Source organism: Alexandromys fortis, unplaced genomic scaffold (genome assembly GCF_014885135.2).
Source record: "Alexandromys fortis isolate MF-2015 unplaced genomic scaffold, M_Fortis_MF-2015_v1.1 scaffold_22, whole genome shotgun sequence".
NCBI classification, from domain to species: Eukaryota; Metazoa; Chordata; class Mammalia; order Rodentia; family Cricetidae; genus Alexandromys; species Alexandromys fortis.
Window position 1 is genome coordinate 13,430,073 of NW_026067900.1, and position 26,154 is coordinate 13,456,226.

Sequence of the window (26,154 nt, forward strand, 5' to 3'; positions counted from 1 at the left end):
TCAGTTTATTGATAAAAATTAAGGTCAATTTTGTTATATGTATATTTCTACTCCTTTACGGTATTATGTTTATACAGCTCATTTAAAATGTAATGTATGATTAAAAATTATAGATTAATAGTCATTCATAATAGTCAATCTTGTAGTCATGATAGTTAGATTTTCTAGATATACAGAGATATATTTCAGTTAGATAATCTTCAATACATCAAAGACCTACAGAATTTAAAAGTTTTTAAGAATTTAAGACTTTTCTTGACAGTGAGACTCATCTGCTTCTGGCAGTACCAGTTATTTAAGAGGTTGATGGCCATAGAAGAAACTTGTTATGGAATTTATGGAACTTGTTATAGAAAAGTCAGTTCTAGAGTTTTGGAACTTGCTTACAATGCACTTCCTGAATACTTAGGTAATATTATATTTTTCTGGGGTCTTTGATGGACTTGAAGACAAATATTTCCTTAGTTATGATAAAAGATAAATTAGATGTTGAACTTTAGACTCACAAAGATAAAATAGATGATAGAATATTTTCTTTAATTTTGCCAGATATAAATAGATTAAATATTGTAATTGTAATTCTTGCTTGATACCTATTTTGTTATATGTTATTTTACTATGTTAAAGTTAAAACTTTGCTTCTAATTTAGACAGAAATGGGGAGAAGATGTGGGATTCCTCTCTGTATGCTATGAATATGTTTCATTATCATTGGATGATAATAAGCTTCTTTGGCCTTGGCACGGCAGAATATAAACTAAACTAAATGCAGGGAGAAGGAAGGCAGAATCAGGCAGACACAATGTAGCCACCCAAGAAGCAAGCTGTGAGGTAGCAAATATGAGCCTCGTGGTAAAATATAAAATAATAGAAATTAATTTAAGATGTAAGAGCTAACTAGGAATATACCTGAGCCATTGACCAAACAGTGTTCTAATTAATGTAGTTTTCATGTGATTATTTGGGTCTGGGTGTCTGGATACGAAAGCACAGTTTATTTCATTGTTTATCTTTTGCCCTTTGTAGGATTGTCAGTCATTTTGGCCAACTCTCATCCCTACTGAATATTTTAAGTATTTACTCAGTTTTCTCATTGATCAGTCTCCTTGCTTGCCAGCTAAAGTTGGCTGAGACCATGCTAGTGTCTCCTAAAAGGAGAAAGGGGGAAGGGGGATGCTCCTTCTCATCACCATATCATTCCTCCCCTGGCTGCCAGCTCAGAGTTTAAACTGCTTCAGAACTGCTTTATGAAACCTAAAGACCTTTTTGACTCTACTTTTGTGCCAGTTGATCCCATTTCCCCTTAGAGAGTGGAAAAATTGGACACGGTCTTTTGTAATCTTTAATTAACAAACAAGATTAGTGGTTTATCTTTCCATTTAAGACTGTAAGACTCAACACTGCTTGCTTTTAAGAAAACAGGAAGGAAGGAGGAAGGAAGGGAAGGATCTTTGAATTTAATGTAATTGAACATGTTTTGGATACATAGTAAGAATGTCATTGTTTGAGACAGGCTTGTTTTAATTAAGTTTTTTTTTTTTTCATGTATAGAGTCTGGGACATAGTATGCAATATTAGATTTGTACTGTTGTTGGAGTTTTGAGGATTAAACTTCATGCTGAAAGAATCTTAGTATCAATTTACTCCACTAACTCTGTAATTTGAACTTATTTAACTTTGCAAGGTTTTTTAATGACCAGTTAAATGAAACAAAATTAGGTTTTAATCAAGTTTTGTTTTCATAAAGAATTATCATGAAAATTTTTACTTTATGTAAACAAGTAAAACTTTAAGCTGTACAAGTCTATAGTCCCATCACTCATCAGGCAGAGAGAGGCAGGAGGATTGCCCCAAGTACAAGATCAATGTGATCTATACAGTGACTTCCAAGGCAGCTGGTGCTTCTCGGTGAAACCTTTTCTCAGAAAGTCAGAAATAATGAAGTGAAGAAAGGGAGTGTTATATATACCTTAGGAAAACTAGATAGTGTTTCATTTTGCAATTCATTTTTAATAGTTTCATTTGGATTTGGGTTTCCATGGTGCAGTAGATACAAACTAGGGGTAAGCTTTATCCTCAGCTGCATTTGCTGGTGGTGCATGTGTATGTACATGCTTGTCTGTTGTCTCACTGTGCAATTCAGACTGCCCTTCACTTCACTCTTCCTCAGCCTTGCAAGTGCTGTGCTTACAGGTGTATGTCACCATTCTCCGCTTGCAATTATTTTTATTTTTGATATTTTTAATTTTGCATATGTGTTTGTGTGTATGTACTTGTGGGTACAGGTGCCCTCAGAAGCCAGAGGTGTCCGATCTTCATGGAGCTGGACTTTATAGTCTTATTTTGAGCCACATGGGAACTGAGCTCAGATTCTCTATAAGAGAATATAAGTTTGTTATCTTAACCATTGAATCCCTGAATTCTTAACCTCTAGTTTCTATCATTAAAACTTTAGTGTTTAATTCGGTTCATTGATTGCGTTTTGTTTCTGATTGCTGCAGTTAATTTGATGTGTGTGTGTGTCTTAGCTGATGAAAGGTATGGATCTCCTTACGATGTTGTAGTATCATATTTCTAGAAAATACCTGGAACTGCTGTCTTTCCAAGTACTTTTCTTCTAAGTATGTTTTATATACCTTTAGTGTAGAAAGTAAAATTGAAATCAAGCACTTGGGGTGTTTCTTTTTTGTTTGTGGGACTGAAAATCAAACCTAGGCTCCATTGCATGCAAATCAGTGTCCTTTCCTTTCCTAGCTTTTTTTTTTTTGTTTTGTTTTGTTTTTCGAGACAGGGTTTCTCTGTGGCTTTGGAGCCTGTCCTGGAACTAGCTCTGTAGACCAGGCTGGTCTCGAACTCACAGAGATCCGCCTGCCTCTGCCTCCCGAGTGCTGGGATTAAAGGCGTGCGCCACCATCGCCCAGCCTCCTAGCTCTTTTCATTCTGATTCTTAAGGATGAAAATTACCTTATCATAGCTAACTGTTAGACAGAATGACCCTGAAATTTTTTCTAGCCTTCTGTTGCTAACCCTCAAATAGCATGACTCATTCAGAATCTTAAGGGAGGCCATGGTAGTGATGATGGAAAAACAAAACATCATTTGGAAAGTTTTTAAAGGAGCTTTTTGATGCTAACTTAAAATACCAAAGTCTTTTCTTTTTTCTTTTTTTAATATAAGGTATCTGAACAGCGTGAATGTTGCCCAAAATGTGGAAAAGAAAAAGAAAATCAGACCAAATGCCAAAGTTGTGGTATTGTTTTTCATAATGATTTGCAAAGAAATTGCAGACAAGCTATAACTTTGCATGAATCCACTGGACCTTTACTAAGAACGTCAATTCATCAGAATTCTGGAGGACAGAAGTCACAAACCACAGGATTAACAGCCAAGAAGTTTTATGGTAACAGTGTGGAGAAGATTCCAATAGATATTTTAGTGACTTGTGATGCTAGTAGACATAATTACATCCAGACTAATGGAAAAGTCATTCTACCTGGAGGAAAAATACCTAAATTCATAAACCCGAAAGAACGAAAGACAAGCTTGTCAGATCTGAATGATCCAAGTAAGTACCGTCTTCCTGTCCTCTATCCCTTCCTGAGACTCAGAAACCCATGGGCCTGCTCCATTGAGTTCAGTGAGTTGCCAACCTTTGCTCCTATGCTTCTGGGGCCCACGTGTGTGCCACCACACTGTATTAACTGTATTCTTCAGTAACAATTCAATATTTTAATTGTCTGTGTTTTAATATGTGCGTATTTGAGAAATACAGTTTCCAGAGGTATCTTTTTGTGGCAGATATTCAGCATTTGGGGCTCATGTGATTCAAACTTGTCTATGTAGTTGTGAGAGTAGTAACTTACTTTGTTCCCATTCCCCTCATGTTAAAATAGTCAGTAAAAAAACAGTAGTGTCTTTGCTTTATTCTAGTTATTGATCTTTTTGACATAGCCTGTATCTACTATCTAGATAGATATGTACTTGGTGCATAGGCTAACCTGACTGGCCAGTGAGCCTTAGGGGTCAGCCTGTCTCTTCTTTCCCAATGCTGAATCTAAAAATTACCATGCTTAGCTTTCTTACATAGGGTTCTGGGATCAAACTCAGGTATTGGGTGCTTGCAAGGGTTTGCCAACCAAACTGTTTCCCCAGCTCCTTTGTTAGCATTTTGAAGAAATAAAATAGCATATAAATGACAGGTAACCATAGTTCAATTTATTTGACACATAAAAAGGACTCAGTGGAAATTAGTTTTCTTACCACAAGGCAAGATAATTTGCAAGCATTTTAAAGCCATGTTAAAGAAAGTACATACACAATTTAAAAGTTTATAGGTACCAATCACTATAATAGGATTTTATATATCTATGCAGTAATCCTGTGAAATAGATACCCTTGTTGTCTCTGATTTCATAGGGGAGAGAAATTAAATCAAATATCCAACCTTAAATAATAAAAGGCCAGTATTTGTTATGAAACTAGATAGCAAAATCAAAGGGTAAGTGGATGTTACTGGAGTGATGACCATCTGGAGCATTGTACATTACTCAGTATTAACTACGCATGTATATGTGGGGTGCTACAATGAACTTACTGCTGTGTAAGTTCATACATCATGCCTTTTTGAAAACCCCACTCCCTTTATTAACGGAGTAAGTAGTTCACAGGCAACTGTCTCACCAGAGTGTCTTTAGCCAACTTTTTACCCTTAACATTGGAAAACTTTAAAGATATTATGTAGTATTTTTAATGCCCACATCCCCCCTTTTTAGGTCCTAGAATATAGCAGTGAGCGAGACATTGTCCCTGTTCTTACAGTTGCAAGTAAATTTCTACAACAAAAATCAATATTGAAATCAAAGGGTAATACAATATTGAAACCAGTTTCCAGTTAAGTAAATGACAAAAATGAAATATAAATATAAATATATAAATATAAAATTTCTTTAATGTGAATTTTGGATTTTCTTTATGATTGTAGTCATTTTGTCCAGTGATGACGATGATGATGAGAGGACTAGCAGAAGAGAGAGCATATCTCCACAGCCTGCAGACTCCGCGTGTTCTTCCCCAGCGCCATCGACGGGAAAAGTAGAAGCTGCACTAAATGCAAATATTTGCAGAACAGAGCAGGAATCTAGAAGCAACCCAGCAGATTCGGAGTTAAACACAGTTGTCATACCAAGAAAAGCAAGAATGAAGGACCAGGTACATTCAGGTCTTGCGTTTGGGGTGTACCCTCTGGTTTTCAGGAGTCATTTGTTAATGACAGCAGGAGAAGATGGCTTAGTCACAAATCTGTGTTCAAATACTGTTAAAAGATTCCTTTAGAAGACCATTAAACTACATACAAAATGAGTTGCAATTTAACCAAAAACTTAAGTTAAAAATCTAAGGAAAAAAAGTTATATGTGTGGGGGGGTATGAGTATGGTGGTCGTAGTGTACACCTTTAACCCCAGCACTTGGGAGACAGAGGCTGGAAGATCTCAGAGTTCGAGACCAGCCTGGTTTACAAAGCAGGCAGGGCTACACAGAAAAACCCTGAGAGAGCGAGAGCGAGAGCGAGAGCGAGAGCGAGAGAGAGAGAGAGAGAGAGAGAGAGAGAGAGAGAGGAGAGAGGAGAGAGGAGAGAGGAGAGAGGAGAGAGGAGAGAGGAGAGAGGAGAGAGGAGAGAGGAGAGAGAGAGGAATTATTTTTAACAAGATGTCAGTACGGGTTTCTATTCCATTATGTCTGTGATCAGAAATGTTTTTAAGTTTCGGCTTTTTAAAAATTGGAATATTTGCATATAATTAGGTATTTGGATGTAGGACCTAAGCCTAAAGGGGAATTATTTGTATTTGTCATGTAACAGTGTACAGATAATGTTGAGTTTTGCACAGTATTTCAGTTTTATTTTTGTAAATTTTCTTATTTTTATTTATTTATATATGTGTGTGTATGTGCACATGAGTGCAGGCACCAGCAGAGGCCACAGATCTCATATCCTTTGGAGCTGGAATTACAAGCAGTTGTGAGTAACCTGATGTGGGTGCTGAGACCTGACTTTGGGTCTTCTGGAAGAGCAGTACATGCTCTTAACCACAGAGCCATCTTCACTTGCATTTTTTACTGCAACGCATCACTTTAGTTCAGGTATACAATGTTGAAGCTTAGAAAGGTACAGGGTTTGGGGTAGTTTAGACTTTAGGGATGAAGTGCTTGCATACGTGCATGTGGCTGTGTGTGTATTTCTTAGAAAACCTAATAGTCTAGAAGTTATTTTAATTTCAGTGTATGTCTCCATAGTATATAGTTACATCTTACCATAGTTTATAATTTTCTTTAAAATTTTAAAACATTCATATGAAAAAAGGTAAAGTGAGGTAAATAAAAGATTTATAGAATATTTTTAATCCAAGTGGTATACTATATTGAAATAGATCAAGTGTTATTAAAAGTGAGAGAACAGGGCTGACGAGATGGCTCTACAAGTAAAGGTGCTTGCTAACAAGCCTGATAATTTGATTTCAGTTCCCAGGACCTACATGATAGAAGATTAAGCTTGTTTCTACAAATTGTTCTCTGACTTCCATGTGCATGACTACCATAGCATAGCACTGCCCCTCCCCATTAAATAGATAAATGTTAAGTAACTAAAACTGAGGAGAGAAAAAGAATAATAAGGATCAGATATGCCCAACCTTTTGACAATGTAAGGTGATGGTCACTATAAGGTGACAGTCTCTGAGATAAACTACAAAGTTCATGCTGGAGACGTGAACAGTTGAGTTGCTGTTGTTTGTTTAAGTCTCACAATGTTTAAGATTGTGCTCATAGCTGTGTTGTTGGTTACATGCGGCCATCAGAGCATAAGTTGGACATGCTGTCAGATGTAAGCCACCAAATAAAAAGTATAAGTTACCAAGGAAGAGCTGCTTAAAGAAGATGAAATTTTAATTATTTACTAGTGTAGTAAGGAGGCCACTAGTTTGTTCCCAGCTACTTAGCCCCGGAATAATCACACAGAAACTATATTACTTAACCACTGTTTGGCCCATTAGCTCTAGCTTCTTATTGGCTAACTCTTACATATTAATTTAACTCATCTCCATTAATCTGTCTATCACCATGAGGTCCTGGCCTACCAGCAAAGTCTCCAGCAACTCCATGGCTTCTCTCTGACTCTGACTCCTTTCTCCCAGCATTCCGTTTAGTTTTTCCTGCCTAGCTCCGTTCCTCTATAGGCCCAAAGCAGTTCCTTTATTAACCAATGATATTCACAGCATACAGAGAGGAATCCCACATCACCTCCCCTCCCCTTTTCTGTTTAAATGAAAAGGAAGGCTTTATCTTCAACATAGTAAATTTACATATAATAAAATAGATATCAAGTAATAATTACAGTTACAATATTTATATCTACTTAATCTTTTATCATTACTAAGGAAAACTATAAATTCTTCAACTCCATCAAAGACTCTAAAAGAATATAATATTACCTAAGTAAACAGGAAGTGTATTATAAGCAACTTCCAAAACTCTAGAATTGACAGAGACAGCCCACTGCCTGGACAGTCACCCAAAGTTCTTCTTTTTTACTGTTGGGGCATCCATCTTCACCCTACAGGTCCATAGTATCCAGTAATCTTTTCCATGAAGCAGGAAATTTCAAAGACAGTTCCTCCTATATTGGCAGTTGATCAGTCACATTTTTCTGTGTCCTGCAGAATGTCTAGCAGACTCTTTCATGAAGCAGGAACCCTGAAGAACATTCTCACCTTCAGGCAATCATCTCTCTGTGGGTCCTGCATGTCCATTTCACATAGCATGCCATCAAGTAGTACAGGCAATAGCAGTTTCTTGCCCAAATGGCTAATCAACTCCATAAGGAGTCTCTTCAGTGCCCATCTTCCTTTTGAAGTAATTGATGCTGCTTGGAGCTGATGTGTCTCATTGTCATTAAAAGTCCTAAATTTTAAATGCCATATTCTGTAGTCTTTGAAAGGTTTGAAGAATACCTATCCATCTAAAATACATATGTCTATCTAGAAAATCTAACTAACATGACTACCAACTTGACTATTATAGATGATTATTAACCTATGTTTCTTAATTATACATTACATTTTCAAATGACTGCACAAACACAACACCGTAATCAAGAGCAGAAGTACACATATAACAGAATTGACCTTAAATTTGTATCAATAAACCAAGATCCATGTCCTTTGCTTTTCAGAAACTTTTCAGTTTCAGGAGGTCCCATTTATTAATTGTTTCTCTCAGTGTCTGTGCTGCTGGGGTTATATTTAGGAAGTGGTCTCCTGTGCCAATGCATTCATGTGAAGGCATAAGTCACAAACAATCCCACACCACTTTGGAATTATGATTAATAGAATGGTTATTTATTTAAGCGGGAAAAACTTACAGATCACCGTCCTAGACAACAGCCCTCCAAGCAATCAGGAAGGGAGCCTAGTCGCCGGAAGCGGAGCCGGAAGCCAGAGCGAGCGGAGGGCAGTGGCAGCATTTTTAAAGAGAGAGAGACCATGCTCCAATGGGCTGCTATCTCAGCAGCTATTCCGGCTGAAGGAGTGGAAGGAGCTCCTAAATCAGTCATGTGTATTTCCCACTTTCTCTTCTGTAAGGTTCAGGGTGGCTGGCTCTATGCTGAGGCTTTAATCCTTTTAGAGTTGGTTTGTTTTGCTTTGTTTTAAAGATCTCTTTGTGTCAGATTGAAGGTGGCGCACATCTTCAATTTCAGTATTTAGGAGGCAGAGGCAGGCGAATCCCTGTGAGTTTGAGGCCAGCCTGGTCTGCAGAGTGAGTTCAAGGACAGGCTCCATAGCTACTGAGAAATTCTACCTTCAAATACAGAAACAAAAACAAACAAAAGAAGATTACACACACCAGAAGAGGGCAGTTATGAGCCACCTAGTGGTTGCTGGGAATTGAACTCAGGTCTTCTGGAAGAGCAGCTTGTGCTCTTATCCTGATGTATCTTTCTAGCCCCTGGGGGGACAAGGAGAGGGGGGTCTTTTTCATTATTAATTTTAAAATATATTTTAATTTTTTTGTTTGTATGGGGGTTTTGCTTGTATGTATTCTGCTTATCACTGGCTGCCTGATACCCACTGAAACTGGAGTTGTATGGTTGTGAGACACCATGTGCTCAGGTCCTCTGGAAGAGTAGCAAATGCTCTTAACCTATGAACCATTTCTCCAGCTCTGTTTCATTTTTGTTCCTCCTGATACCACATTATTTCTGCATCATTTCTTGACAAAGATTGTCCTTCCTCTAGTGTATATCCTTAGCACCTCTGTCAAAAATATGTTATCTGTAGCAGGGCACTTGGGATGTTGAGGCAAAAGGTTCCTAAGTATGAGGACATCAAAGACTATACAAAGATCCAGTCTCAAAAAAAAAACAAGGGCTGAAATGATAGCTCCTTTGTTAAAGACTAAGATAAGTCGTCAAGAGATCAGTTTCCAGTGTACAGTAATCAAAACCATCTCTCAAGCTTTCCCCTTTCCCCTTCCCGTATGTGCATACATATACATACTCATTAACTAAAATGGAGAAGCAAAAAAAAAAATATTTGCCTGTAAAAACATGAATTTAATTACTTCCAGGTTTTTTATTCTACTCCATTGGTCTATTGGTTGACCTGTTGGTATGTGTTAATTTCACTACCTTTCCATTTTTATTAACTATGGTTTTGAAATATATTTTGAAGTCAGATAATAGCTTTCTTTTTCCTCAAGATGACTGTAGTATTCAGGGATTTCTATCCCCCCCCCTTTTTATTGCATAGTTGCATATAAAGTGTTAAAATTTGCAGCAGGATGGTGGTGGCTCACTCCTTTAATCCTAGCCTTCGGGAGGCAGAGGCAGGTGAATCTCTGAGTCTGAGTATGAGGGCATCAAAGACTACACAAAGATCTGGTCTACGGAGTGAGTTCCAGGACATCAAAGGCTATACAGAAAAACCCCATGTCAAAAGCCAAAAAGTTAAAATATAAAAGTGTTAAGATTTGTTTTATTTTTTTTTAATTCTTTTTTTTTTTTAATAAATGTCTGTTTTTTTTAAAGATTTATTTATTTATGTATACAACATTCCTTCCATGTATGCTTGTATACCAGAAGAGGGCACTAGATCTCATTATAGATGGCTGTGAGCCACCATGTGGTTGCTGGGAATTGAACTCAGGACCTCTGGAAGAGCAGTCAGTGCTCTTAACCTCTGAGTCATCTCTCCAGTCCCCTTTTTTTTAATTGTTATTATTTATTTATTTGATTTTTTTTTTTTGAAGCAGGGTTTTTCTGTAATTTTGGAGCCTTTCCTGGACCTAGTTCTTGTAGACCAGGTTGCCTTCTAACTTACAGAGATCCACCTGCGTCTGCCTCCCAAGTGCCAGGATTAAAGGCGTGCGCCACAACTGCCTGGCAAGATTTGTTTTAGATTTTTGTTTTTGTCTTTTGTTTTTCCTCCCAGATCTTCGAAAAATCTTATTGGTACTTAGAGTTTGCATTAACTCTGAAACTATCTTTTGGTTGGTGTGGATATTGTAATGATACTGATTCTTCTTCCCGGACCTACCATGCCTTTTCCTCTGTTTGTATGTCTTCAGTTTCTTTTTCATAGATACATTAACATCCTTGCCTAAATTTATGTCTAGATGTTTTATTTTCTTGTAGCTGCTGTTACTTTCTTTTATTTTTATTTCAGATAATTGGCTATAGGTATATGGTAACACTTGATTTTATTGATTTATTTTATATCCTGAAACTCTGACTTTGCTTACACTGATAACTTGGGGTGGTGTTTGAGGGACTTTGTATACTTACTGCTTTATGTGTATTTTGTTCTATGGCAGACCCTAGAAGTATCTCAGAATGATAATGGGACTGTTGTCTGTCCATATAGGGTACCTGGCTTTTGTTGTTTGGTTTAGTTTGGAATTTTTAAAAAATTTTTTGTTCAGATCCTGTTTATTCTTTGGTAATATGGTTATTGCAGGTTTTGAAAAATTTGAGTCTGAAGTGCTCCAAAGAGCGAAACTTAGTTAGGTTAGATTTGGGACTTTGAGATTATGAATGTTCAACTAGTAAAATGTATGCAAAAATATTCCTAAATCTGAAACACTTCTGATATCACACATTCAGATAATGTATATGTGATTATATATATAAACACAGTTAATTTTCATTGAAATTGTAAATGTAAAATATTGTTCATATTGTGATTTGTTTGCATTTGTGAGTATGAAATAATTCTGGTTTTTATTAAACATTTATTTATTTAATATGTTTGGGTATTCACTTGCCACAATACATGTGCGAACTTTGAGGACAGCTAGCAGAATTGGTTCTTTCTTCTGTGTAGGTTGTGTGGATTTGAACTCAGGTGAGCAGAATTGCCTTTACCTACTGAGTGGTTTCATACCATACCAGTGAACCATACCAGTGGTTCCAGTGAATATTAAGATATCCTTTTTAAACTATTAATATTCTCTTACTTGCTGTCTAAGTAATGACGCTTTGTCTTCAGTTCCAGCACTATTACTCATCACTGGCACTCATCCAACAGCTTGTCTATCACCTGCCTTGGGGACTTTACTCTTCTGAACAGAGGCAACCTTAGCCCTCAGTGCTTTTCATTTTAGGAAACTGAAACTTAAGGAAGTTACTAATTTTTGCAAAATCATTAGTTGATATTTTGACTTGTTTTGAACATACCCAGTGTGATTTGTGAGTTTCATTCCTGACTATTGTGCTTGAATTACAATTCATAACCTGCAAATTTATATTATAGCCATAATTTCTATTTCCTCTCACACTGAGGAAGGACAGTCAGTCCATGTAGTGTTGTGCATGTCTGTTTGGTTTGCAGCCTTCTCTTACAGTACCTTACTGTGTCAAATTTTCTTTCCCTTTTCAGCTCGGTAATCCCATCAGCACACCTCTAAAACGTCGCAAAATAAACACTTATGGAACTTTAATTCACTCTGTGTCACTGTCACCTACCCCAAACTTTGGAAGTGTCATTTTAAACTGCCGAAGTATACGAGTTGGAACGCACTTCCGACTATTGGTAGAGCCTGTAATTGTAAGTACTTTTGCAAACTGTGGCTCTACTAGTACCAAGACTCAGATGCCACTGACAAGGTTAATCAATAATATTTAAAGTTTGTTAAATTATTGAAGTTAATCAAATATCAAAACTACTTAGAGATTTTGGATTGCTTTAAGATTATATAAATACTTAGTAACCCAGTAAAGACTAGTGGTTATGCAGATACAATGTAAATTGGTGTTAAATTTACTGTAGGAGAGCCAAGTCTTGGAACTCACTCTGTAGACCAGGCTGGCCTGCCTCTTCCTCCTGAATGCTGGGCTTAAAGGTGTGTGCCATCACCACCTGGCTAAAATTAAGCCATTTTATAACCATTAAAACGATTCAAGGATGCAGTGTCAATGGGTAAAAGATAATCCACACACTATCTTTGTTCAGATTTAGTTGCAAGGGGACAATTATGGAAACAATGCTGAGGCCAAGTGAATACGCTTACCATCACGGTGGGACAGCCTGACGCTTGCAGTATGATAGTGTGGGTTCTTAGCACATTACCCATTGCTACTTATACTGGAAATGTATGACCTGGATATGGAGATTGCATTTTTGTATAACTTAGTTCACATAACAACCATGTATATGATAAAGACTGGAGAGGCAAGTTTCTAATGTAAAGTAGACACAGTGTATGTGCTGTATAATAGTGACAGAGTAACAAGGATCAGTGAATAATTGTGAACATTTATGGAAATTTAAGGATAAACTATGTTGAAGATGTTAGTCTTGATTTCTTAGATGTGCTGGTGATGTTTTAGTTGGTAGGAAAATGTTTTTGTTTTGAGAAAATTTATGTTGAAGGATTTGAGGATGAAGTAATGACTGCTGCCCTTCTTTATGCCCTTTTAAAAGTAAAAATGTAATGTATGAAGAATAATGTAGATGTGTAGAAATAGTAACTTAATGAACATTGTAATATTCTGTCACCTTCTCTAATAAAAGTTCAGAGTATCTTAGATTTTTTTTCTTTTTGAGGGGAGGCTGTTTGATCTTAGATTTAAAATGCACATGGTGTCTGGCTCAGCTTCTCTGCCGTTTGTACACATATGGACTGCTGATGCCTTTAAGAGTATGCAGAGCATAATCTCCCTTAAGTCTAACATCACCACTAATTTGTCTTTTTTTTTCTTTTAAGTTTTCTTTAGAGGCAATCAAGATACAGCTAGATGGTAAGTTATTTTTTATCTGTACGTGCACTAAAGTTTATGTCTCCACTGATCCATTTTTTATAGTAATACATATTTGTAGAACTCAAAAATTAATACATCTTATTAAGGGCTTAGGTCTTTATGTAGTGTCATTCTGCAGTGTAACAAAGTCTAATACTTTAGAGTCCCCTTTTTATTTGAAGAAAAAAATTGTTTTTTAAATGAAGGGTTTTTTTGCTTTTGCTTTTTTTTTTGGTTTGGTGAGATTTGTTTTTGTTGTTGTCATTATTTATTTGTTTATTTTGTTTTTCAAGACAGGATTTCTCTGTGTAGCCCTAGCTGTCTTTGAAACTCACTTTGTAGACCAGGTTGGCCTCACACTCACAGAGATCCACCTGACTCTGCCTCCCAAGTGCTGGGGATTAAAGGTACCATGCCCAGCTTGAAGTTCTTAAGCATAGTTTATAGAGTATGGTAAATGATGAATTTTAAGCTTGTAGTTCCTCCATTTATGATGTACCAGCTTAAAAATTTACTCTTTTTTCATTTTTCATTCTTTCCCTGTAGGACCAGATAGTGATCCTGTAGAGATTATTTTAAATACCTCTGATCTAACTAAATGTGAATGGTGTAATGTCCGGAAATTACCAGTAGTGTTCCTCCAGGCAATACCATCAGTTTATCAAAAGCTGAGCATGCAGCTGCAAGTGAATAAAGAAGATAAAGCTTGGAATGATTGTAAAGGAATGAACAGGTTAACAAGTAAGTGTTGTAGACAAATTACAACTAAGATAGAAGGTCTGCTGAGTTGCAGAATAGGAGTGTTTTGGGGAGTGGAAGGTTTTATCAGTCCATCCTGAGAAGATGAAGCAGTGGTTTTTAGGTCAGTCATCACTTATTTCATTTGGTATCAGAAAAGCTCACAGAAAGTAGAAGGGTCAAAGATAAAAAATCGAGATTTAGCTAAACCATTTAGCAAATTGGGTTAAAACTCAAAAGATCTGAAGTCTGTAACATTAAGTAAAATGTATTTAACTGATGTGACTGCTGTTAAGTTCATCTACAAAGCTGGAACTAGGAAAGTTTTGAAGTGCATGGAAGAGGTCTTTATCCTTTAACTAGATGCAGTTCTTTACAGATAGGCACATTTTGGGCTGGAGAGATGGTTCAGTGATCAGGAGCACTTAGTGCTTTTGCAGAGTATGGATTTTTCCCCAGCACTGACATGACAGCCCACAACTATCTGTAACTCCAGTTCTAAGAGGTGTGATGTCCTCTTCTGGCCTCTGTGGGCACCTGGAACATAAGTCCTCTATGACATACATGAAGGCAAACAACACATATACACACAATAAAAATAACTTACAAAAAAAGTCAATACATTTTAGCATTAATTGCAGCTTCAGCTTAGCAGTGAGTAAATGCTAATATAACTGTAGAAATCAACACATTAGTGACTACCAGCTTTGCAGGTCTCTTCTGGAGATAATACTGCATGGTTGGCATTTTCCTCATTATTCTTGGTAGAAATGCTAATTGATATTTATTTATTATTATGAATTTGTTTTAATCCTTTTAGAACTGTGGGTTCTCAACCTTCCTAATGCTGCCACCCTTTAATATAGTTTTGTGTTGTGACCCCCCAACCATAAAATTATTTCATTACTACTTCATGACTAATTTTGCTAGTTACGAATTATAGTGTAAATATCTGATATGTGACCCTGTGTGGATCATAACCTTCTGGTTGAGAACTGCTGTTTTAGAGGAAGCAGATTGCTTATATTTATTAATAGCCTTGTTCATGTGGTAGTGCTAGATCTGGCTTTTTTGTTTTGATAACTTAGTTAACATTTCTAGATAACACTGCTCATTTTTCTAGTATTTATTGTGTGTCCCCTATGTGTTAAACACTTGTTTTGAATTGTATTCCTGAACTTGTAATCACCTAGGAAATAATTAGTTGGTATTTATCTTATTTGTGTGTGCAAATGCACATGTATGTGCATGCACAGATGTAAAAGCCTGAGGTCAACCTCAGGTATTGTGAAACTTTTGAAACAGTGTCTTTCACTGCTCTGAGACTTATCATGTGGGTGTGCAAACCACAGATCTGCCTGCTTCAATCTCCCCACACTGGGATCACAAGCCTGTTCCACCACGCCCAACTTTTTCTGTGAGTCTGGAAATCAACCAAGGTTCTTTCTCATGCTTGGATGACAAGCACTTTACTGACTGAATTACCCCCTACCCTTGTTGACTTTTTTTTCTTTTGTCAGAGAGAGAGAGAGAGAGAGAGAATTCACTGTGTAGCCCAGGCTTTCCACAAACTCTTGGCAATCCTCCTGCCTTCACTTTACAAGTGCTGGAATTAAAGGCACGAGTCACCATATCCATCACTTGTTGGTATGCTCTAAAATTGTTTATTACTTATTTTTTTCTTTCAGCCTTATAGTTATATTTATTTCTTTACAGGTTTAGAAGAACAGTACATTATTTTAATTTTTCAAACTGGCCTTGATCCTCAGGCAAATGTGGTCTTTGAAAGTATCATTACTGACATTGGTATAAAGAATAATGTTTGCAACTTTTTTGCGAAAATTCCTTTTGAAGAAGCCAATAGCAGACTTGTTGCCTGTACAAGAAGCTATGAAGAAAGCATCAAAGGAAATTGTGTGCAAAAAGAGAACAAAGTGAAAACTGTAATTATATTTAAAAATTTTACAGTAATTTAAATGATGGGTAATTCTGTTTGTTTTTTGTGATGCTGGGGATCAAACCCAGGGCTTCTATATATGCTAGGCAGATACCTTGCCATTGAGCCACACCCTCAATAATAATGAGTAATTTTAAAATGAAATGTTTTAATATTGCTCATTTTAATGTTAAACTTTAAAAGTTCCATTTTAAAATTAAATTTATTTTTAAAACAACATTTGGTACAAGTTTTGGAATCTTTTAGCTCCTTTCCACACTCTTTTCTTTTTCTCCCATTTTTTCCTCTGTACTGCACTCTGAGCATATGTATACAGATACTGCTCATCCAAATAAGAGTGTTAACCCTGTGTCTGGAGCTGAGGTTTAGGTCCCTGTGCATAGTCACATTGTTTTAACAGAATGAAGTAAAGGATATAGTCTGACTTTGTCAGACAGTGCATGCACTCATCTAGAGATGCCTCAGTGTTAAACTCTCAAGCTTCATGAACCATAGGCCATGGTAGAACTGTATCATTTCTATAGCTGTTGGGTTTTGCTAATTTTGAGTTGTGAAGTTTGCTTAGTTTATTGAGAATAAATCTCTCAACCTGGCTACCATCACACCTGACAAACTTTTCTTTTTATTGCTATCTTGGGAAATTATTCCTTATCTCCAATGAACTGTATATCCATCCCTAAGACACAGTCTTGAAAATGAATTAGACCTCATACATGGAGTGGGAGGCAGGGAAGGGGAGAAGGGCCAATCATGCCTCTTTTGCAGTTGGTAAAACCACTAAGCAGGTGACGTGGACTCAGGGTTTCCTTGAGTAACTCTTAAGCTCACTAAACTGTATGTTCTCAGTGCCTGTGCCCCCACTTCCTGCAGACTGTCTAGCCTTTGAACTAAGGTAGGTTTCCACTGCTATCAGGAAAAAACAACTTTGGGATTTGTTTTACTTCAGAGGTTCTTCAAATCTTACCAGACTGATTGGATATAAATAGTAGAAATAAGAAATTGGAAAGCCATTATTATATATTGTCTGGAAGCTAAAAGTGAAAGTAGTCCTATTACTGGCTTTTTATCGTTTCTCAGTCCTGAGTCATCATACACACACACACACACACACACACACACACACACACACACACACACAATATTTTGGGGCAAGATCTTGCTGTATAGCCCTGCCTGCTCTCAAGACCAGGCTGTTTGAAGCCTGCAAGTGAGCCTACCCACATCTCCTGAGTACTGTGTATTTTCCATTGAGGCATCTTTTCTGCCTTGCTCTTTTTATTTAAAAAAAAAAATCCCAATTAACTTCATAAATTGGTATTTTTCTCTGCAGGTGTCCTTTGAATCTAAAATACAGCTCAGAAGCAAACAAGAATTGCAGTTTTTTGATGATGAGGAAGAAACCGGAGAGAGCCACACTATCTTCATTGGCCCTGTAGAAAAGTGAGAAAATTCTTTTATGTTTGCAGTACTTAAAAATATCTGTTTCTGTGTTTAGTAATACCTTCTTCTTCCTTTATTATAGATTGATAGTGTATCCACCACCTCCAGCTAAGGGAGGCATCTCTGTTACTAATGAGGACCTGCACTGTCTAAGTGAAGGAGAGTTTTTAAATGATGTTATTATCGACTTTTATTTGAAGTAAGTTAGCTAACTTAATAGTGAACCTTTAAACATATTCTGCCATTGCGTGTTTTTTAAATCTTTCTCTTTGAAAGTCATACTGTTTTGATTGGAATTTTTATTACTATAATATAATTTATATTATATATTATATATCCTCTACTCAATATAATATAATCTTCTACTCAAGTACTTTATTGTACCTTTGTTTCCACATTCTAAAAATGAGAATAAAGGGTTGTAAGACTTGAATGAAGTAGCAGTGTATGTGAGGCAGTAAAGATGGTATTCAGCACAGTTTTCATAAATACTAACTTATCGTGTGTATTTTCTGGTATGTGTAATGAAAAGGCCCACATACATGAAACAAAGCAATACTTATCCTTCTATGTCTGGGCTATTGTTTTCTAGTTTATTTCCAGTATATCTCATAACTCAAAATGTGTTTTGAAACATGCAAAATTGATTTAATAACCTAGTAGTGGAATTCACCTAATACTTTGGGAGAGAAAAGACAGGTAACTCCAGCTCCAAGGGATCTGTCTTCTGGCCTCCATTGGTGCCAGCACTCACGTGCACACAAAACATAAAGCATGAATAACATATTTTTAATGTTTTGGATGGGGTTATAGCTCAACTTGGCTTGGATAAAAATGCTTGGCTAGCATGAGAAATCCTTACAGGTTTTATGTCTAATTGTTCTATAAAATTATTAGAAAGGATTGTTGAAATTTCCAGCTGTCTTGTCTTTAAAGCCATCTGTAGTTTGAAGCTCTATTGGTAGGAAAATGTGCTTTTATATCTTGTAGAATTAACCTTTATCATGATGTGATACTCTTTCTTATTCATGATCTCCTGTTCTTGAGTCTGCTTTGTTGACAGAGATATTTCTTTTAATTTTCTTGGCAAGCATTTCATCCTTTTACTTTTAATCCTTTAAGTCTGTATTTAATATTGTGGGTTTTTTAGTATTAATAATATTATTACTTTGCAACAGAGTCTTATGTATCCCAGGCTGACCTCAAACTTACTGTGTAGCCAAGGATGACCTTGTGCTTCTGATCTTGCTGGGATTACAGGACTACCGCCATGACCCAGCAAGGAGCCTAAAACCTTGCTTGTGTGCTGTTTGGAGAATAAATTTAGGGCTTCATACATGCTAAACAAGTACTCTGCCAACTGACTCCTGATAATCTTCGTTATTGTTTGTGATTCATGCTGAAATAGGATAATCTTGTTTTTATATTATACTAAAAATTTAGTTTGTAATCCTGACTTTATTCAGGACTCATGTTTATAGTTAAGTTTCCAATTAAATTTTATAGAGTAATTAAGATTATCCCACGCCATTATATATGATAACTGTTTTTGTTTAAAATAGATACTTGGTGCTTGAAAAACTGAGGAAAGAAGATGCTGACCGAATTCATATATTCAGTTCTTTTTTCTATAAACGCCTTAATCAGAGAGAGAGAAGAAATGCTGAGACAACTAACCTATCGTAAGTCAAATCTTAACAATTCATTCAGTAGTTATTCCTTAGTATCACAGTTATTAGTGCCCCATATCTCACATGCGATCTCAAATTTACAGACATTTGTGTCCTGTAGATGAAATGGTGCATTATTTACATTTGACGTAAATATATTGTTTCAAATACTTTCTAGCGTATTCATACTGTAGTGTAGCACATTAAATATTAGGCTGTGTTCTTCAGTGTGTAATGACAAGGAAAGGGGTCTGTATGTGTCTTATGGGTATACTTTCCCTCAAACATATTTTCTACCCTCAATTTGTTGAATTCATGGATACAAAATGAAGGGCCCATAATATTTGAAAACAAAGCCCAGCAAAAGCCCCACAGATCTCTGTAGTCACTTGCTTGTTTCTAGAGTATGCCACTAGGAAAATCATGCCAGCTCAGTTACGTTGTTTTTCTCATGGATTTATGCTCAGCTGCCTTAGTAATACTGCACTAGTTCTAAAGGATAACTTTTAAAAATCCTTTTACTTCTGTTGAGCAATACCATTCATTTCTGTTTCATTCTTTTAAAACGTTAACCTTGATTATTTTCTGATGGTTACAGAATACCTAGAGTTCAGAGGTTGTGGGTCTAGTGTCTAGAATAGTTGATCCCAAATAGTACTTATTTGTGTTTCTTAGATTGTTATCTAAGAGTTCCTTCGGTGATGCTGAGCGGAATCTGTTTTGTTTTCTCTTGTTCTTCTTGTGGGCTAGTCACTGAGCCAGAACCTTGCTTGTGCTAGGCAAATAGATGTTCTTTACCACTGGGATGCATCCTCACCCCTTAATCTGACTTTTAATAAGCTCTTAAAATGATTTTTCTCAAAATAGTTACAGAGATTCTGTTCTGCTATCACTTCTAAGTTCTTTACATTTCTTTTCTATATTGTTATGGTATTCATGCTTAGCTTTAATTGGTCAAAAGATTCAAGAGTTGGCACATCTTCTTGTAACTACACTGAAGTGTCTTCATTTGGGGCTGCTATGCCAGATATAAATTCTATTTTCTACTGTTTACAAAGTTCCTAATTTTATATCATAGACTTGAGATGGATTTTGACATTGTTCATAGCTTATGGTGCTGCTTTGTTTGTTGATAAACGGTGCATGTTTTACATGCTCCCTTTCATTTACCATTAAGTTATGCTCTTATAAGTTTCTCAGTATAGTTTCTAATAGCAATACTGCACCAGTAAAATAGTAGAGACAAAAGAAATTCATCCAGGAGAAGCACTGAAATTCCCCCAGAATATTGTAAAATGAACTCAGTACCCTTCCGTGCAGATTCAGTCAGGAGGTTTCATGTCTTCCCTTTCTGATTTCATCTAAGATAGTCTGTTCATGGGACTGGATGATGGCTCAGTAGTTAAGGGCACTTACTGCCCTTGCAGAGGAGTAGGATTTGGTTCCTAGCACCAAGTTGCCCCTAATGGCCATCTCTTACTCCAGTTCTAGGGATTCCAATGCCCGCCACTGACTTGAGCTCACCAGGCACACATGTGATACCTCTACATATGGGCAAAAACATTCATACACATAAAAGAAAAATAACTATCTTTTCAATTTTAAGATACTGTGTTCTTTCCTCAACTTGTTAAAACATCAAGTGAAACTGAGGTGTTCCAGCTGAGTGTCGTAGTTTATACACTGCACAGAAGCTGTAGCTGCAATGACACTTTAGAAGGTGATTGTCTCTTTCTTACAGAATACAACAAAAACGTCATGGGAGAGTAAAAACATGGACCCGGCATGTAGATATTTTTGAGAAGGATTTTATTTTTGTACCCCTTAATGAAGCGTAAGTAAAATTCTATATGTATTAAAAATACTTATTTTATGAAAGTAAGCACAGTTCTCAGTTGGCTCATAAGATACAGAATTTTTTTTTAGCTGTCCACCTTTAATTCCAGCACTTGGGAGGCAGAGGCAGGTGGGTCTCTGCGTTTGAGGCCAGTCTGTTCTACAGAGCAAGTTCTTGGACAGCCAGGGCTACAGAGTGAAACCCTGTCTTGGAGGAAAAATACCCAACAGAATTTTGTAGAATATATTGGACATCTTCTAATTCTATTTTATTGGATAAAGTATAAGAACGTCATTTTTAAAAATGATGCTTGTGTCGAGATTGCCTTGTTTGAAGAAGTGATTGGGTTACATAGAAAAATCTGAATCTTTCATTTGAGATTCACTCGTATTTAACAGTAAAGGAAAAGTGGATGAATTTATGCCATTTCCTCAAACTAAAGCCATTCTATTATAAGCAGTCTTGGAAGTACTTTGGTAAAGATGCTCAGGTATGTCATTACTGTTCTCCTGTGGCTATGGCAGTATTGATATATCTATCGTACAGCTTTCTCATGTGATTAAGATTTGAGAGTTTGTGTTTCTTTCTTTGTTTGCTTTTACTTTCAAGAACCCATTTGAAAGTATTTGGCCATGTGATCTGGGGAGAGTGAGGTAGAAGTGGTGTGCGTGAACGAAGAAGTACCATTCTTGTGTTTTTTTTTTTTTTTTTTTTTTTTTTTCGAGACAGGGTTTCTCCGTAGCTTTGGAGCCTGTCCTGGAACTAGCTCTTGTAAACCAGGCAGGCCTCGAACTCCCAGAGATCCGCCTGCCTCTGCCTCCCGAATGCTGGGATTAAAGGCGTGCGCCACCACAGCCCGGCAGAAGTACCATTCTTATTCGGCAAAAGAGGTGTTAGTTTTATGGCATGGACTATGACTTACTCTTGTACTCTGCTTAGACAAATCAAGACATGCCTTACTTTGCTTGCCGCTTTTATCTCTTTATAATTGGAGAAATGGTGACTGAAATTAGTATGGTGTAGGATTGTTTATATGTAATAAGCCTTGCTGTGTTACATTAGATTGTAAATTTCAAATGTGTATTAATTCACTTTGTAATAAGCAAACCCTTTCTTTAAAATGTTGACATCTTACGGCATCTTGGGAGGGTTAGGCACGAAGATCACATCAACACAAGAATTTGAATTTAATTTAGATAACGTATTAAGATCCTTCCCTCTTAAAACAGATGATAAATACTATGTTTTGAGGCCTAGAAGTATAGCTTAGTAGCAAGCTCCTTGGCTAGTTTGTGGAAGATCCGCAGTTCTATTCCAAGCACTACTGTTCATGCCTGCATGTGTAATGTTTTTATTAGGAGACCTCAGCCCTTTTTAAGTCAAAGCATCAGTTATAGCTGTAAAGCACAATTTATATAAGACTGCATGATTATGCATAGCATAATAAAATTCAAAATCAAGTTTAAATTTATTCTGCATGAAATAAAGGTTTTTTAACCTTAAAAAGTAGCACAAGCTTCTTAGAAAAGAGGAAAGTTGTTTGTAAGAAATGACAAAAGTGAGCTGTGTGGTGGTGACGCATGCCTTTAATTCCAGCAAAAAAGGGAGACAGAGGCAGGCGGCTGGGAGTTCAAGGCCAGCCTGGTCTACAAGAGCTAGTTCCAGGACAGGATCCAAAGCTGCAGAGTACCTTGTCTCGAACACCCCCCCCCCCCCAAAAAAAAAGAAAAGAAAGAAATAAGGAAGGAAAGAAATACCAAAAGTGTTCAACTGAAGTGCTATTAGAGTCATATTTAGCTTAGAGCCACTATAATCACTGTAGCTGTCAATAGAGGTTTCTGTTGATCTTCCAGTCATCTTATATGTGGCAGAGAACCAGCAGAGGCGCAGGCCAGTACAGGATTCTGCAAGAGGGCTACACCCACGGGAACAGTCTGCAGATGTCTAGATCTTACTTTCATTTCTTTAAGAGATGAAAGCCACAGATATTTTATGTGTGCCAGTTACTAGATAGGCCACCATTGGTTTGTCATCTTCTTCATTTTCGTAGTGATGTTAATTTTTTGTTTTTTGAGATAGGGTCTCACTATATATATATATATATATAGCCCTGGCTCACTTAGTTCTTTAGGCCAGGCTCCTTGGACTGAAAAAGATTTACTTACCTCCACCTCTAAGTGCTGGGATTAAAAACATGCATCACCATGCCCAGCCTGATGTTTAGTTTTTAAAGATTTGTTTTTATTTAACATGTATAAGTGCTTGCTTGCATGTATGTTCACCTAACTGGAGTTAAAAATGTTTGGAAGGTGCCAGCCATGTGGGTGCTGGGAACTAAATTCTGGGGCCTTTGTCAGAGTAGTAAGTGCTCTAGTCAATGAGCCATTTCTGTAACTTCATGATGCTGGGGTTTTTTTGTTTCTGTTTTTTTCTTTTTCTTTTCTTTCTTATTTTAAGTTGTTTGTTAGAAACTGTTACAGTATTTGGTAAAGAGCATAAACCTAGAATTTGGATTTAATCCAGCCATAGTAAAATTACCTATTTTATATTTTAGCCTCTTCTCATACCAATGGTTTATATAGTTACTTGGCTAGAGGCGAGTGTCTGAGTTGTAGGCCAGAACCGGTCTACATAGATAGAGCCTGTTTTTTTTGTTTGTTTGTTTTTGTTGTTGTTGTTGCTATTGTTTTATTTTTTTAAAGCTACAAACTTAAAACCCTTTAAGTCAGGAGAAGCATTTTGCCTAGTTTTTAGTGATGTAGCAAAAAATGTGTGGCCTCATATATTATTATGATTTCAGATTTAGGTAAAGCCAGTTACAATAATGTAGGTTGGAAATTAACACATTACACCCTAAATACTGATTTTCAAGATCTCCTATAGTCTAGGGCTGTCCTCAGACTTGATGAGTAGCTAGAGATGGCCTTGAACCTTTGGTTCTTCTTCCTCAAGTGGTAGAGTGCAGTCTTTGGCCACCATGCGTTGCACTGGCTTTTGAAACACACTTTTCTTCTACATTTTAACATTTCCAAAACTGAGGTGGAACTTAGGATGTTTTAATTATTGAAATGAGGATGATGAGATACTATTTCTGCTGCTTTAACCTGACCTAAATCCATCGTATACACAGAATTAATTTTTAAGAATACGAAAGAAAAGCCAGGCAGTGGCGGCACACGCCTTTAATTCGGGAGGGAGAGGCAGGTGGTTTTCTGAGTTTGAGGCCAGCCTGGTCTACGAGAGCTAGTTCCAGGATAGGCTCCAAAGCTACAGAGAAACCCTGTCTCGACAAATTTAAAAAAAAAAAAAAAAAAAAAAAAAAGGAATTATTTGTCCATCTTGTCTTTTGGTGGGGAGAGAGGAGTTGTATGTGTGTGGTTGTGTGTGTCTATCTGTCTATCTAAGATAAGGTCTCACTATGTAGCTTGCCTAGGACTTGCTTCTTAGACCTGACTGGCCTCAAACTCATAAGAGACACCCTGCTTCTACCTCTGCCTCCTTCGTGCTGGGATTACAGGCATGCACAACCACACCAGACTCAATTTTCCCTTTTAGCACTAACAACAAAACCAGTCTTTACCTTTGTACTGAATGTTGTCAGGTGAAGAGAGAGCGCTGTTCCTAATACCTTGGAGTCATCTAATACATATGGAAAAAGAAAAAGAGATACCCAATGACGCTGTGGTATTCAGGTTAGAGATGTAGCTCAGTAGTAGGGTACTTGCCTAACTTGCCCTGGGTTTGATCCCTAGCCGTGGATGTAAAAGTGTTTTCTTCTGAGAAGGTATTTATTGGACATCCACTACATGACAGGTATTGTACTCAGCTAATAAGTACTCTTTCATCTACAGCTTGTCCATTGGCTAGCAAATAAAAGTTGTTAATGACTTTTAGGCTATACTATATGTCTTTTTTCTGGTGGACTATACAGTTGATAGCTGTGATAACTGAATACAGTGATATCATGAATTTGTGCTTGATAGCTAAAACTCCTTGCTAAATTGAGCTTTTATAATGTATTTACATTTCAACGTAGCACAAGCCTAAGGATTATTTAGATATATACTTTTTATAATAAGCCTTTCCAAACAATAGAAAGAGACATGATTTTAAAAAAATCTGAATGGATCTTTCTTTCCACAAAGATTCAGTAGATTGTTTGCAAGAATGAATGTAGGGTTCATAATCCTAAAATCAGCAGCAAAAAAATTAGTGGTCATTATGGTATTTTAACCACTAATAAAATAAGTGAGAATGGTTATAAACAGTATAGGAATTTTAAAAAGATCAGTGCCTGTTCACAAATTTGTAAAATCAGCATTTTCAATTGATAGTTATGGACAACTGTGATGAGCTTTTCCAATGATATGTTTAGTAGTGTTGTTTGTTTTTACAGTGCACACTGGTTTTTGGCTGTTGTTTGTTTCCCTGGTTTGGAAAAACCAAAATATGAACCTAACCCCCATTACCATGAAAATGCAGTTGTGCAAAGAAGTTCAGCTGCAGAGGACAGTTGTGTTTCTTCTGCCAGTGAAATGGACAGTTGTTCACAGAACTCTTCTGCCAAGCCTGTGATTAAGAAGATGCTAAACAGAAAGCATTGCTTAACTGTAACTGAGTCCAGTGCTGGACAGGAAGAAAGTGAGCCTTGTTATCGGAGAAACACATACAGTGTGAAATGTAGTGTGAAAAAAAAAAACCATGCTGTAAGTGAAAACGAAGAATCAAGTGATGGAAAATCTTCATGCCAGGAAGTTATTGATAGAGCTAAAAGTGAGAATGGCCTACAGGATGAATGTTTAAATTCTATACATCATCCAGGTATGTACTGATGTATTATAATAACAGAGTTCAAAGTAGAATTGTTAAAGTTACATCTTTTCTTTCATCAGGTTTGCTGAAGTAGAATTTACTTACGATAACATTAACTCATTTTTATGTTGCTTAAGTTTTATTGATGTACTCAGTCATGTAATCACTACGACAACCAACATTTAGAATCTTTTACTACTCAGAAGTCTCCTGGTGTCTCTTGTGCAGTCTTATCTCTTTACCCCTAGAAGTAGAAGTAGCATCTCCAGTCTGAAACTTATGTCACCACTGAAAAATTCTTGTGTAGCTGGTTGTAGATACACTAAAATTATTATATACTACTGCCTGCCTGCGGTACATAGAAATGAAAAGTTATTTCATGCTTACGCTTGAGTTCTATCTGCTTGATATTA

General features: G+C 36.7%; 1 protein-coding gene across 3 annotated transcripts in view; it reads left to right on the plus strand.

Moving 5' to 3' along the window:
• Senp6 (SUMO specific peptidase 6) overlaps positions 1–26,154 on the plus strand; it is an 83,929-nt gene that overhangs the window by 46,221 nt on the left and 11,554 nt on the right. For all 3 annotated transcript variants that reach the window (XM_050126446.1, XM_050126451.1, XM_050126458.1), the window contains 11 exons: positions 3,178–3,565; positions 4,982–5,208; positions 11,927–12,094; positions 13,254–13,287; positions 13,834–14,028; positions 15,742–15,968; positions 17,313–17,422; positions 17,505–17,621; positions 18,985–19,104; positions 20,834–20,926; positions 25,326–25,750. In XM_050126446.1, the coding sequence (XP_049982403.1) occupies positions 3,178–3,565; positions 4,982–5,208; positions 11,927–12,094; positions 13,254–13,287; positions 13,834–14,028; positions 15,742–15,968; positions 17,313–17,422; positions 17,505–17,621; positions 18,985–19,104; positions 20,834–20,926; positions 25,326–25,750 (2,104 nt within the window). The remainder of the gene's footprint in view (positions 1–3,177; positions 3,566–4,981; positions 5,209–11,926; positions 12,095–13,253; positions 13,288–13,833; positions 14,029–15,741; positions 15,969–17,312; positions 17,423–17,504; positions 17,622–18,984; positions 19,105–20,833; positions 20,927–25,325; positions 25,751–26,154) is intronic.